We start from the raw sequence: 12,938 nt of genomic DNA on the forward strand, positions 1-12,938 counted from the left end.
CTCTAACCTTCCTGAGAAGTAGCCAAAAAACATTAAAGCTTAATTAGAGAAGCCAAATAGAAAACATTCAATGATTCTATGCTTCTTTTTGTTTTCAGATTATTATATTAGCTAAAGTCATTATAGACATGGACCATATTACTTTGTCTGCAAGAGGTGTCACTATTTTAGTTGACAGTCTGTATTCAGTTCATTCTACCACTATTGTCTTGACAGGTAAGAAATAACTGGAAGGTAGTTACATAAAACAACTACATAAAACTATTTTCAAAAATAATTTTTTGTAATCTGAGAAATAATAATAAGCCTGATACTATGTCACATGGTTTGAAGAATGAGCTGGTACAAATCTACATGAACTCCACAGTAAGCCTACATGGAACAATGGGAGTCTACTCTGCACCCCAAAAAGCAGCAGGGTAACTCTGAACATGGCCTTTTTGATTTCTTACTTTTTCAAACCTCTAATTATTTTTTCCAGAAAGAAAATGAGAATTAAACTATGAGCTACCAACAACAAAGTTTACACACTGATTTATGAAAGTAATGGCAGATTTATACTGCTATACTTCTGTCTGGTTTTCTTTTGGTCAATTGTTCACATTTTGCTAACATTTAGAGTTCCCTTTGTTGCTATGCAATATAGCAAAGCAAAATAGTCCAACAGAGTTCTTGGCACACTTAACGCTAGTTGTATAACTGTATCTCCTCCAGAGCTTTCAAAATTAATAATAAGCTAATTGACTTGATATATCACTTTTTTTTTTAAACGTTTATTTATTTTTGAGACAGAGAGAGACAGAGCATGAACAGGGGAGGGGCACAGAGAGAGGGAGACACAGAATCTGAAACAGGCTCCAGGCTCTGAGCTGTCAGCACAGAGCCCGACGCGGGGCTCGAACTTACGGACCGTGAGATCATGACCTGAGCCGAAGTCGGACGCTTAACCGACTGAGCCACCCAGGCGCCCTGATAGATCACTCTCAACACAACATGAAACAGTATCAGGATGACAACCATGTGGAGTGACTACTACCAAAAAATAAATTGTTTGTTTGTTTGTTTGTTTGTTTTAACTGAAATGGATCATAGAAGGTAGGAAAGGAAATCATACTTGCTGCCATGGAATTATATTTTTACTTGAGATGGAAGGAAAATTCATGCAAACAAAAACTTTCTGATGGAAACTAGGACAAAAACATGTTTAAAAGAAATTATTAAATACTTTTTATCTAAATAGCATTCTTAATTCAAGTCATAGTAATTCTATGGCTCTGAGAAACAACTGTAGTGGGTTTAGATTTTACTCCACAAACTCTTTTGTGCAAGAAATACCATATTATACTAGCTTTCACATATTGTCTCAGGCTGGTAGGAACTGAATCTCAAAAATTACTGGGCCTTTCTCTGCACTCCACCATCAGAGTCATATGCATCTCCAGAGTCTGGGGTATCTGAAGCAAAGCAGGATATTCAGGCTGCAGATATAATGTAAAATAAGTGTCGTGCTAACGGTCTAAGTCATGGTTCCCAGAAGAAGCTCCAAAGGCACAGAAGTTTTGCAAAGACTAGAATTTCTGTCGCCAACTGTCCAGTTTTCCTATGTGCACTACATAACCATTCTCCACTCAAAGCTCCTATTCCTATCATCTCCTTCTTAGTCTTAGAGTCTCTGACTGCCTCCATTTGTTCCCCATTTCTTACTCCTCATCTTCAGAGACACCTCTCTTCCTTTCTCCTTTTCACCTAAAATAATGCCTTCTATACACATAGATTTTAAAAATATATAAGCCTGAAAAAAAGGTTATCTTAAGACAATTTTTGCTCCAAGCCATACAACCCATCCCTCCCCATCCTGAAACAATAAATACAAAGGCCTTGGTTTATAAAGAAGGCCAGAAAAAAAAAAAAAATACAAGAACAAAAACCCAATGAATACCTCAATAAAGTATCCATTCATATTTATATGGGTGGATGCCTTTATATCTTAAAATTTGTGTTGCACTTTTTCCAACACAGTGACAATATTGTGAAAGAATATCACATGAATGCTTTAAAAATAAAACACATATTTGAATGAAACGGTTGTAAGCTGGTAGCTGCACATTTATTTTATTACTGAATTACCTTATTTTCAACCCCCAAACATTTGTTTTTATGGCAAAAACTTCAATGATTTTAAGTTTAAGTTAGTAATACATTGCTTGGTTTTAAAATACCATTAAGCTCTTAACTCAAAGCAATCTGGACTACAAAGAGGACATACTAACTTTTTATGGTAGTTCAATCATTATGTTCATAGTCATTAAAAAAGTGCTAAACCTCAGGGGTGCCTGGGTGGCTCAGTTGGTTAAGCTTTCAGCTCATGTCATGATCCCATGGTTCATGAGATTGAGCCCCACATCAGGCTCTGTGCTGACAGCAGAGAGCTCTGAACACAGAGCTACTTGGGATTCTCTCCCTCCCTCCCTCTCTGCCCCTCCCCTGCTCATATGTGCTCTCTCTGTCTCTTAAAATAAATAAACTTAAAAAAATGTAAAAATGCTAAAGCTCAAAACAAAATATATTCTGAAGCCATGGGGATAAAAACCTCTGATTTTCAAAATTCCCCACTCTTAGATAAAGCTAATTAATTTTTACTGTTTGTGACAGAAAACCAAATCACAATTTGGGGGGAAAATTTCCACATTTAATATATACATGCTTTTTCTCAGATCTTCTTCATTAACAGAGATGTCTTGTGACTCAATCCTTTTTAACAATATGTGCAAATGAACAAAAGTACAGTATATCAGTTTATATCATTTAAATAACACAAGCATTTTTTTTCTTATTTGTAGGAAATTTAATAGCTAGCCTGGCTCATTCTAGAGCTGGTATTCCAGAAGCATTTGCCACATTAGGGACAATCCAACGGCTCTGCTATCATTTGTATTCAGAAAAAGAAGAGGTAAAAACAAAAGTCTTTCTATAATTGAATATTCTAAAAATGTAAGCTGCCTCTCACTTTTGTGGGCTAATTTCTCCACGGGTTAAGTATGTTATATAATAGTCCATGTTACTAATACAAAATTAGAGGAGTTTTCTAGTACAGTATCTGCCATCCACAATTCTGTTCCTACAACATGTGCACATTTAACTTCAATAACTTAAGATTCAATCTACAGATAAGTACACTGATGATATAGAAGTTGGTAATTAAAATATTTATAAAATCTCTCACAAAAACTGGTTAGTTACTAACCAGTGATGTCACTAAGTCATTTCTATGATTATTTGGAATGCATGAAAATGGAATCCATTGGAGTTTTCCTTATCTGCCAAACAGGATTAGAGATGACAGTGTGAAGAAGGCTGGGCTGGCTGTAGTAGTGGTTTGCCTCTAAGTATTCCCCTGCACTTCCCCCCTCCAGGTCTAAGGTAGTGTTTCTCCAACTTCAGGGAATATAGGAATTACTTGGAAGACTTGTTACACCATAGATTGCTGGCCTCCATTCCCAGGGTTTCTGATTGAATATATCTGGTATAGGCCCTACAATGTGCATTTCTAACAAGTTCCTAGAAGCTGAAACTGATGGATAGGGACCATACACTGAGAACCACTGTTCAAGGTATGGAAGTTATATGGGCATATAAAGCAGTCAGATGCCAATGTAGAGACCAGTATATGAACCCTCTGTTACCCGGGATGTGTGTGGTTTTTGTTCATTCTATGACAGTTCTTAGGCCACCACTAACAGATTTTCTAAGAACTGTCCAGGAATATACTTTAATTAATCATATGAGTAACTTAATTACTTCAGGGTCACAGACTAAGGGTATTCCCTTTAAGAAAGGAAAGATCTACTTTTTCTGTTTTTGCCAGTGGAAAATTGAATTGCTTTCCTGAGTGTCTTATTTTAAACTTGTTTTTATCTTATCGTCTCTTATCTGGTTTCCTATTATAATCAACTGAGCTGTTTTGAAAAATTCCAGTGTCCAGACTGCACTCCAAAATAATTAAATCAGATCTTCTAGGGGTGGTAACTAGGCACGAGTAATTTTCATAACTATCAAGGGGATTCCAATGCACAATCAAGACTGAGACCCACTGTCCTACTTCAAACTCAATGGTTCTTACTCTGGCTGCATATTAGAATCACCTGTGGCACTTTTAAAAAACAATACAAATGCCCAGATTCTACCTCCAAGCAAGTCTGATTCAGTTGGTGGGTTTTTGTTGTTGTTTCTAACTTCTGGCGATTCTAAAATGCAGTCCGGACTGAGAACAACTACTAGTAATTAGTGGCAGTTGACATCTCTCTCTGAAAACATCGTTGTTATGCGTCCATGTATAGATTGCCATTGGTTGACACACGTTTGTTAAACATAGCTACAAAGACTTTCTTAGGAAATGTTTAATGAGAACATGTGTTAGATGTTTTAGCTCAATGGAGGAACTGTTTCTTCACTTAGGTTCGCACAGCTTGCTCCTGTGCTCTTGGCTACTTAACTTACAACGCAAGTGCTTTCCGCATCCTATTAAAGGAATGCAGAAATAAGCCTAATCAGTTCCTTCGATTAACAAATAATATCAGCAGAGATGCAAGCATTAACCCAGCATTTCTAAAGGAATTTCAGATGCAACAGCGAGTGGGACTTCCTGCATTAAGGTATTGTGTCTGTATTTGTGAAGTTGAAATTATCGATAAAGGAACTTGTAAGAAAGTTTAAGGAAGCTCAAACAAGGGGAACTATTTTTGTGCCTTGTATACCAAGAGATACACTTCATTCTAAATGTCCACTGCCAAAGCCTGTTTTAATTCTGATTTTGCAACAGAACTTCTTGTGCCGGCATGAACACAACCAGATCTTGGGGATCCTGTTTGGCCAAGATTATTCACATTTCAGAAAGCTTTTTGGGATTCTGGTTGCCTCCAAGTCTGATCCAAGAAGCCATTTTGGGGATATACTTGAGAGATTTGAGCTGACCAGGAATGCCACCATGACCTTTGCATCAGATGGGACTTTGGAACCTGATTCAAAGTTAGGCCAGACTCCCAGGATAGAAACAGCTAAATCAGACTCGGTGACTGGAGTTATGGCAAAGTCTGAAAGGCATTTATTTACTCGGAGGATTTTGCTTCAGTGTTATAGTTTCATTATAGCTTAAGCTTCTGCAAAAGGGAGAGGAGAATCTCCTTAGAATGGGCACATTTTCTTTTCTTTAGTAGATATAGCTGCATTACAAGTCTCTGCAACTAGCACTATTTATGTGTAGGAAACAGAACTATTCAAGATACAGTATTAACTCTATAATAATAGAAAAGAATAAGATCCAGTACATCATGGTTCTATAAACCAATTTTTAGTACATCTTCATTTTAAGTCTTTGAAAAACTGAAAACCCAAAACTGAGTACCTAATTTTATCTAATAAGCCAGGGAAATCTAAATTAAATTGCTATAATTGACATTTAAAAAAAAAATTAATGTTTATTTATTTTTGAGACAGAGAACATGAACGGGGGAGGTTTAGAGAAAGGGAGACACAGCATCCAAAGCAGGCTCCAGGCTCTGAGCTGTCAGCACAAAGCCCGATGCAGGGCTCGAACTCAGGGACTGTGAGATCATGACCTGAGCCGAAGTCGGATGCTTAACCGACTGAGCCACCCAGGCACCCCTATAATTGACATTGTTAAAAATAATATTTACTGGCTCAAAAATCAATTTAGGATAAATAATGAAAAGTATTATTTTACACAGTCACTCCCCCAAGTAGCCTACATAGCAACTTTTTGGGAATTACAAAAAGATGTCCCTTCCTTGGGTACTTTACTGTCATCTACTGGAAAATAGGTGTAAAAACTATACCAATCTACAGTGACCGAGGATGAATGGCAGCCCCTGGAGCTGTGAACACCCAACTTTTAGGATTCTACATGTGCTACTGAAGCGAGCACCCAACTTTTAGGATTGTAAGTAGTGACCAGTGGTCAGTAAACTTGTAAGAATGATTACCAGGTGAGGTGAAGCTAGTAAGCAAATAATAATTACTCCCATAACTAACAGTGTTAAGAACTCTCCTTAGAGTATTTATATGGACTATTCCCTTTAATTTTCATAACAACTCAGTGAATGAGTTTGGTTAAATGAAACTATAGGAAATGTGCTAAAAGATTATTAAAATCAGTTTGGAAACTTTGGGATAGACAACAATACCCTTCCACAAAATATTCCTTGATACCACTACTGGAAAGTACAATGATTGTGGTTGGGATCATGATAGCATTTTTTTGGTGCACATATCACTTCTCTATTCCCATGCCCCCATCCAGCCCCAAGAGTAGCAGATTAGAAAAGTCTTTGTATATGGAAATTTTGAAATATGGAGAGAGAGACATAATTTTACTGGTGTTAACTGAACCTGTATGGAAACACTCTGACCCTACATGCCAGCCTAAATGTTACCCTGTAGCCATCAAGTTGGCAGATGAACAGATTGAAGCCTATGCCTCATTAAAGTGGACGGCAGCAAATGTTCCTCATCAAATTAGCTAGTTATACATTTGTGATAACCACCTTTAATATATTAGCTTTAGGCAAGACTTAAATATTATTACCAGGGAAATTCTGTAACTATGTTACACACACAGGATGATGATTTAAAATAATTGCTTTTAAATCCCTACACACACACACACACACACACACACACCCCTATATTAACTAGGTACACCTTGTTTGGCTTGAAACACTTCATTGGTAAACCATTGCTTTGAAAATAAAGTTTAAATTTTGTTGTATTCTCAATACCTAAAATGACCTTTCTCCAACCTATCTTCCATCATATATCTCTAGATACCTTTAATTCCAACCATGCTAGACTACTTAGTATTCTCTGAACATGCCATGCTGTTTTATAGTACTATAATTTTTCATATCCTATTCCCTCTGTCTCATTTATTTGAAGACATATTTTCTTCAAAACCTAGCTGAAGTGTCTCTTTTACCATGAAGTTTTCACTGATCACTTCAAGCAGATTTAACGTTCCAAATGTTTGAGTGATAAGTGGGTAAATGAGTGACTGAATATAAAATACCTACAGGTAACATGCATAGTTAGTACAGGTAACATATAAATTAGGCCACTGGGTATGGAATTTATTGCCTGGGTGTACTAAAGTCTTTATATATTCCTAGTTTTTGTGATACATGTTTTCCTTTTAGTCTAGAGAAAAATGGAGGACCATCCATAACTCCTGTCTTTAAGAAAGGTAATTGATTTTTCTTTCATCTCTGAGGTACCTCCTAGACCTGACACTTTACAATTCTGTGTTCCATTTCTAAAAATTCAAACTGTAGAGGTTTACCCCCTAAAAAGTTTACCTGTAAACTCTGCTTTTGTCATTCTGTATACTTAAAATACCTTCCCATTTATAAGACCATGTTAATCATTTCTTTCAAGGCCTTTCCTACTATATCACTTCACATAAATCCTTCTCTGTTTGCTTTTTCTCATAAGCCATGCATAGAAATAGGTCATTATTGAAACAACATGTAAGTATGGCTTAAATTACAATATTTCTATTGTTTTGTTTCATGTACAACTTGTCTGTGGGTTCTTAGGGCAGAGATCACATTTTTTCCACTGATACTCTACAGTTTTATATATATTTGGCAGATGATGGCTGAGTGACTTAGGCCTGTAAAATCAGAGCCCAGATCTTATAAGGTTACTATTAGATATGAAAGAGGGAAAAGAAATTTACTTTTTTATTTCATTTATATACTTAGTGCTTGTTCATGTGTGTTTAGTGTAGGACCAATATCAGCCTTGGTATATTATCCTATAATCAAAAGCAAGGATAGAACCATTCAAAAGTCACAATCAGTTTGTAGGTGTCACAAATGGAAAGGGAGAGAAAAAAAGAGAATACAAGGACAAGAGAGAACTTCACTTATTCAGGGAGTTTCTGAGGAAAGCTAGATGTGTGGGGGAGGCTATATTTCTGAATATCATGGGTAGAAGAATATTTTTTGTATAGCTTCTTTAGTGTAAGAGTAATTTACATAAAGGAATAAGGTCAATCCCATTTTTTTCTTCACTTTAATATTGTTTTCTAAATAGCAATCTGTGTACCAATAATGGTCTGATAATGTTTTCACGGGTTTATGATAACATAAGAAAAAATAAGGACAATATAGCAAGTTTCTGATAAAGTTAATTTCATTCAATATAAAATGTGTCATTTTGAGATAACGCCTTTTATAGTTTCTTTTGGGTATTAAAATATTTCTTGTTTTATAAAATTGTGCTGCTATTTGTTCTTTTATTAGTCTCAACTTGGCATAATAACAAGCTGGGACCATATTTTGGCCCCCACAAATTTTTGCACTCTGACATCTACAAGTCTGGAAGCTACTGATCCATTCTCTTATTATGTTTTAGTGATTTGGACAGAATAGAACTATACAGAACCAAGAGCAATGAGAATGTATCTAGGGCTCTTGGGCTTAAGAAAGAGACATTTAATTGTGCCTCTCTCATTTTTAGGGAAAGAGCACCGAAGAAAATTAAAACCTAAAATTCAACCAAGAGATTCTTTGACTTTGATACCTCCTGTAACAAATTTCATGGGACTCTTCAACACAACAAAAAAGACCACTGTTTCTCACAATGTTTTTTCCTTTTCATCTGCAACTTCATCAGATATCACAGAAGTATCAAGACCAAGAATAGTGTTCTTGAGCCAACTAGGGAAACATGTGCAGAAAGCTAATCCAGAGCCTACCGAAGGCTAATAAAAGCATTAGAATGAACGTATAGAAGAATTCCTGAGCAATCTTTTTAATTTTTTTTTTTTTTTAAGATTTTAAGTAATCTCTATATCCAACACGGGGCTCAAACTCACCACCCTGAGACCAAGAGTCACATGCTCTGACTGAGCCATCCAGATGCCCCCCAATTTTTTTACCTTTAATTTTAATCTAATTGTGGTAAAATACATATAACTGAGTAAACAGAGTATTTCAGCGAATTGCCTTTTACCTGTACTATTAGCTAACTTTGGTAAATATGCTTGCCCATATAGAGTTCAACGTTTTTCCCTTCCTTTTCCTTTTCACCTTTTCCCTTCTTTCCCTTCCTTCCTTCCCTCTGGCCAAGTACTTATTGAGAGGCCTACAGATATGGAATGTTTCTAAAAATTGCTTTTTCTTTATCTGTAGTTTCTCTTATTTATATCATGAACTCAATGTTAACAAGTATGCTTGTATTGAAGCACCTGTAGCAGTTTTGATCCTTAAAAATTTTAAGAACTTAGATTATAGATATCCCCATTTTATAATATTTGTGACAGCGGGAAGAAATTTTGGTCAATTTCTTTCCATAGTTTATATGCACTCTGATTGTGTGAGCCACAGGAAATACTGATACTGCTTCTTTGTGAATTCAGGTTCATATGATACAGAATACAAATTTAAATGAAAACTGTGAATTCACAAACTAATAGTTTCTTCCAAATAATATTTACAAACCAATTCTATCATAGCTATACTTCAACAGCAAAGAATGCAAAGTTGTATAAATATTGGCTGTTTCTATATGTTCCCTCATATAAAGTATATTTTTTTATTCTCGAATGGATGATCCAAAAGCAGTATTCTATGATTACAATTCTTAAAAAAAAAAAAAAAAGGAATTACTTATGGAATTTCCCAAGAAAGAGGTCACCTTAAGGCAGGATTAAAGTAAGAAATCTTTTCATTTTCGATTTTTATCCTTACCCTCTAGTTTCTGAACAAAGCAAGTCATTGAGTAGAAAGCTAACAACCTGGTCCAGTATGGATGATGTGACATAACTCTTTACTGGTAAAATCTCTCAAAGGACATTAAAGTCAGCAGCATCATCTTTATATTCAAAGCACAGTACATTTAGTTACTTTAATCTAGGCAGAAAAAAAGTGATAAACTGGTATAAAGATTCAAAATCAGAGGAAATTATCTAAAAACAAAACCGAAAACCTTTACATTTCATTTACTTTCATTGATTAAATACAATTTCTAAAATAATGGATATAAATATATGTGGTCAACTAAAAAGTACAGTACATACTAGAAGGATTACTTAAAATCTAAATGGATTTTAAGAAATGTATAGATATCCCAATTGCTCCAGGGAATATACCTAATAACATATATTTTCATAATTAATAGCATGCATTCTGTTAGAGTCACCTTTTGTCTTCATTTAGAATTCTCTGATTTGACATGACTTTGACCTGGCTACATTTCTAAAATTTCTCTCTCATTAGTAAAGTTAGGCTAATGTTTCAGCAGGAGTCAAAAAAATAGCTTCTACTGGTAACCACCTTTTTGCCAGGGGTGAGGGTAGGGGCAGCATACACAGGAAATGGGTGAAATAAGTGAAGGTGATTAAGAGGTACAGACTTCCAATTATAAGATAAATTTGTCAGGGGATGAAAAGTACAGCCTAGAGAATATAGTCAATAATACTGTAATAACTTTGTATGGTACAGATGGTAAAACTATACTTATCATGGTGTCATAATGCATATCGATGTTGAATCACTATGTTGTACACCTCAAATTAACATAATATTGTATGTCAATTACAGTTCAATTAAAAATAAATAAATTTAGGGGCACCTGGGTGGCTCAGCTGGTTAAGCGTTCAACTCTTGATTTAGGCTCAGGTCATGATCCTAGGGTTGTGGGATCGAGACCCACGTTGAGGTCTGTGCTGGATATGGAGCCTGCTTAAGATTCTCTCTCTCCCTCTCCCTCTGCCCCTCCCCAACTCACACGTGTGCTCTTAAATAAATAAATACATTTAATAAAATAAAATAAATAGAATATAATGTAAAAAAATAGCTTTTAGTATCCTGATATGAGAAGATAGAAAGATCTAGGCCTGTATAATATGGGGCCAGGATTTAACAGAATCATTGTATATCATCCAAGATTTTCTTTCTACCTACCAATAGCAGTACATTCTTTTCCCCACAAGATGTTTTATTTTACTTTTGATAATAAAAAAACCTATACTACCTTATAAGACTATAACATATTATTTGTCTCTCAGAAGACCAGGTTAAACATCAAATATAAGAAAAGGAATAACATAAGAAAGTCTTGATGAACAATTAATGTTATGTATCTTCCACAATTTGATATACAAAAAAAAATCACAACTTAATGTTGAAATCCTACCTTAAGAGATTGTTTGAAAAGCAAAAATCAAATCTTCATTTTTAATCGTGGTACTTTTATGGCAGCTTCTCCAACTTCTTTTGATATATCCACTCCAAGAGGACATCTGCATCACAATCAGACAATCATATTATTTCAAATATTTGCATCCTGATCTGTCACTATTTGCTTTGAATTCTGACAAACAGTATACATATCTAATGTACAGTTAATCATATGTGATGATGGTTCTTGAATATAAATGCAGCAGAAATAATGGGTGAAGAAAAGGCCCGTTCCTTTAACAAGAACGCTAAATTTCATAATTTTTTAAACCACTTTGAGGTATAGTTGACATGTGAAAAGCTATACATCTTTAATGTATACAATTCAATGAGTTTGAGGATTGAGAAGTTTTTGAAAGAAATAGTTCTGCTCTCATACTGTAAATAAATAAAAACTTGAAATAAAAAAAAAAAACAACAACAAAAATACCTTATAATTCTCTACAAAGCTGAAAGGGTAAAAACAGTTCACCATACAGCTAAAGTCAAATCTACATCCATTCCTACTTTAGAAATTCTCCAGGTTTTTACTGATTCTTCTTTGAGGTTTCAAAAGCTGGGTTGTTTCTTTTTCCACCTTCCTCTGTCGCTACCGGCAGGAGAGGTCTTAGATCCAACCCTCTTTCTCTGTGCTTTCCCAGTAAATAATTTTGGCCTCAGATTTCTGCTTTTTAGCAACGTTGCCCAATGTAAGGCTTCAACTGGACCCTAATGTGAAAAAAGTCATCACCTCCAGCCTCAACACTGCCACAAGAAGGCAACACTGGATCAGACATTATATTCTACCTGAGGGTAGGCCATCATCATAGGAGATTCCTTCTGACACAACTAATTAAACTCTGTTCGTTTATAGTCTTAATACTCTGTGGTTCATGTAGCAATAGTTATGGACTAAAATACTGAAAAGTTTTAAAACATTAAATGAAATCATGTGGAAAATAGAATTATAGATTATGAAACATAATCATCCTTTACTATTTTTACTATTCCAGAAATAACTTAGACCAGAACTTGATAACAAATTGAAACACTGTGCTATTCTTTGGAACTCTGATTTGGTAGAGGAAATAAGGCTTTCAGAAAGTAGCTATCTCTTGGCCATTTTTCAGCTGCCTGTGGAGGAGCATACTCACAACCCAGTCTCAGACCTGACTGCTTTTTACACATTTTTCTGAAGTTTCCCAGCATACCAGCTGGTCCTGAGATTGCTTTGATATTGCAAAAGTCCAGGCCATGGACATGGTTTCCATTCTGCTAGTAAATGAGGGTATTCATCATCCCTACCCACCCACCTATTTTTAACCTATGATTTGTCAAAATGTTTATGATTTGATACTGTAGCAAAAATATTTATTAAGAAGAAATTTCATGAAATAATATAATCTTTATTCAGGTACCACCAGAATATTGATGAAAACCTCATATATAAAAGGCTTTGAATTTTATACTGCAACTTGCATAGAGATTATAAACGGTACTACATACTTTGGTTCATAGCGGATGCCTTCTGTGTTGTGTAAAATGCCCAAGCCAGCACGCAATCTTTCAATACCATTCCTAAATAAGAATCATTAAAATAAAATAAATAGACCAGGGTTTAAAGGAAGAAGACTTAACATGAAGAAATAGAAATTAATATTTACATAATTATGAGTGAAGCACATATATCCTGTGGCTTAC

At 35.2% G+C, this 12,938-nt stretch overlaps 2 protein-coding genes across 4 annotated transcripts in view; one reads left to right on the plus strand and one right to left on the minus strand.

The window, feature by feature from the left end:
- The window catches only part of ANKAR (ankyrin and armadillo repeat containing), a 73,380-nt gene extending 64,579 nt beyond the window's left edge, over positions 1-8,801 (plus strand). The window contains 5 exon segments of the mRNA XM_043577302.1: positions 99-216; positions 2,841-2,950; positions 4,456-4,652; positions 7,209-7,255; positions 8,536-8,801. Coding sequence (XP_043433237.1) covers positions 99-216; positions 2,841-2,950; positions 4,456-4,652; positions 7,209-7,255; positions 8,536-8,783 — 720 coding nt within the window. The 3' untranslated portion in view covers positions 8,784-8,801.
- The window catches only part of OSGEPL1 (O-sialoglycoprotein endopeptidase like 1), a 30,189-nt gene that overhangs the window by 10,273 nt on the left and 6,978 nt on the right, over positions 1-12,938 (minus strand). For all 3 annotated transcript variants that reach the window (XM_043577294.1, XM_043577293.1, XM_043577295.1), the window contains exons 6-7: positions 12,744-12,815; positions 11,215-11,320 (exon numbers count right to left, since the gene is read on the minus strand). In XM_043577294.1, the coding sequence (XP_043433229.1) occupies positions 11,242-11,320; positions 12,744-12,815 (151 nt within the window). In that variant the 3' untranslated portion in view covers positions 11,215-11,241. The remainder of the gene's footprint in view (positions 1-11,214; positions 11,321-12,743; positions 12,816-12,938) is intronic.

Source organism: Prionailurus bengalensis, chromosome C1, assembly GCF_016509475.1.
Source record: "Prionailurus bengalensis isolate Pbe53 chromosome C1, Fcat_Pben_1.1_paternal_pri, whole genome shotgun sequence".
In the NCBI taxonomy this organism is placed as follows: Eukaryota; Metazoa; Chordata; class Mammalia; order Carnivora; family Felidae; genus Prionailurus; species Prionailurus bengalensis.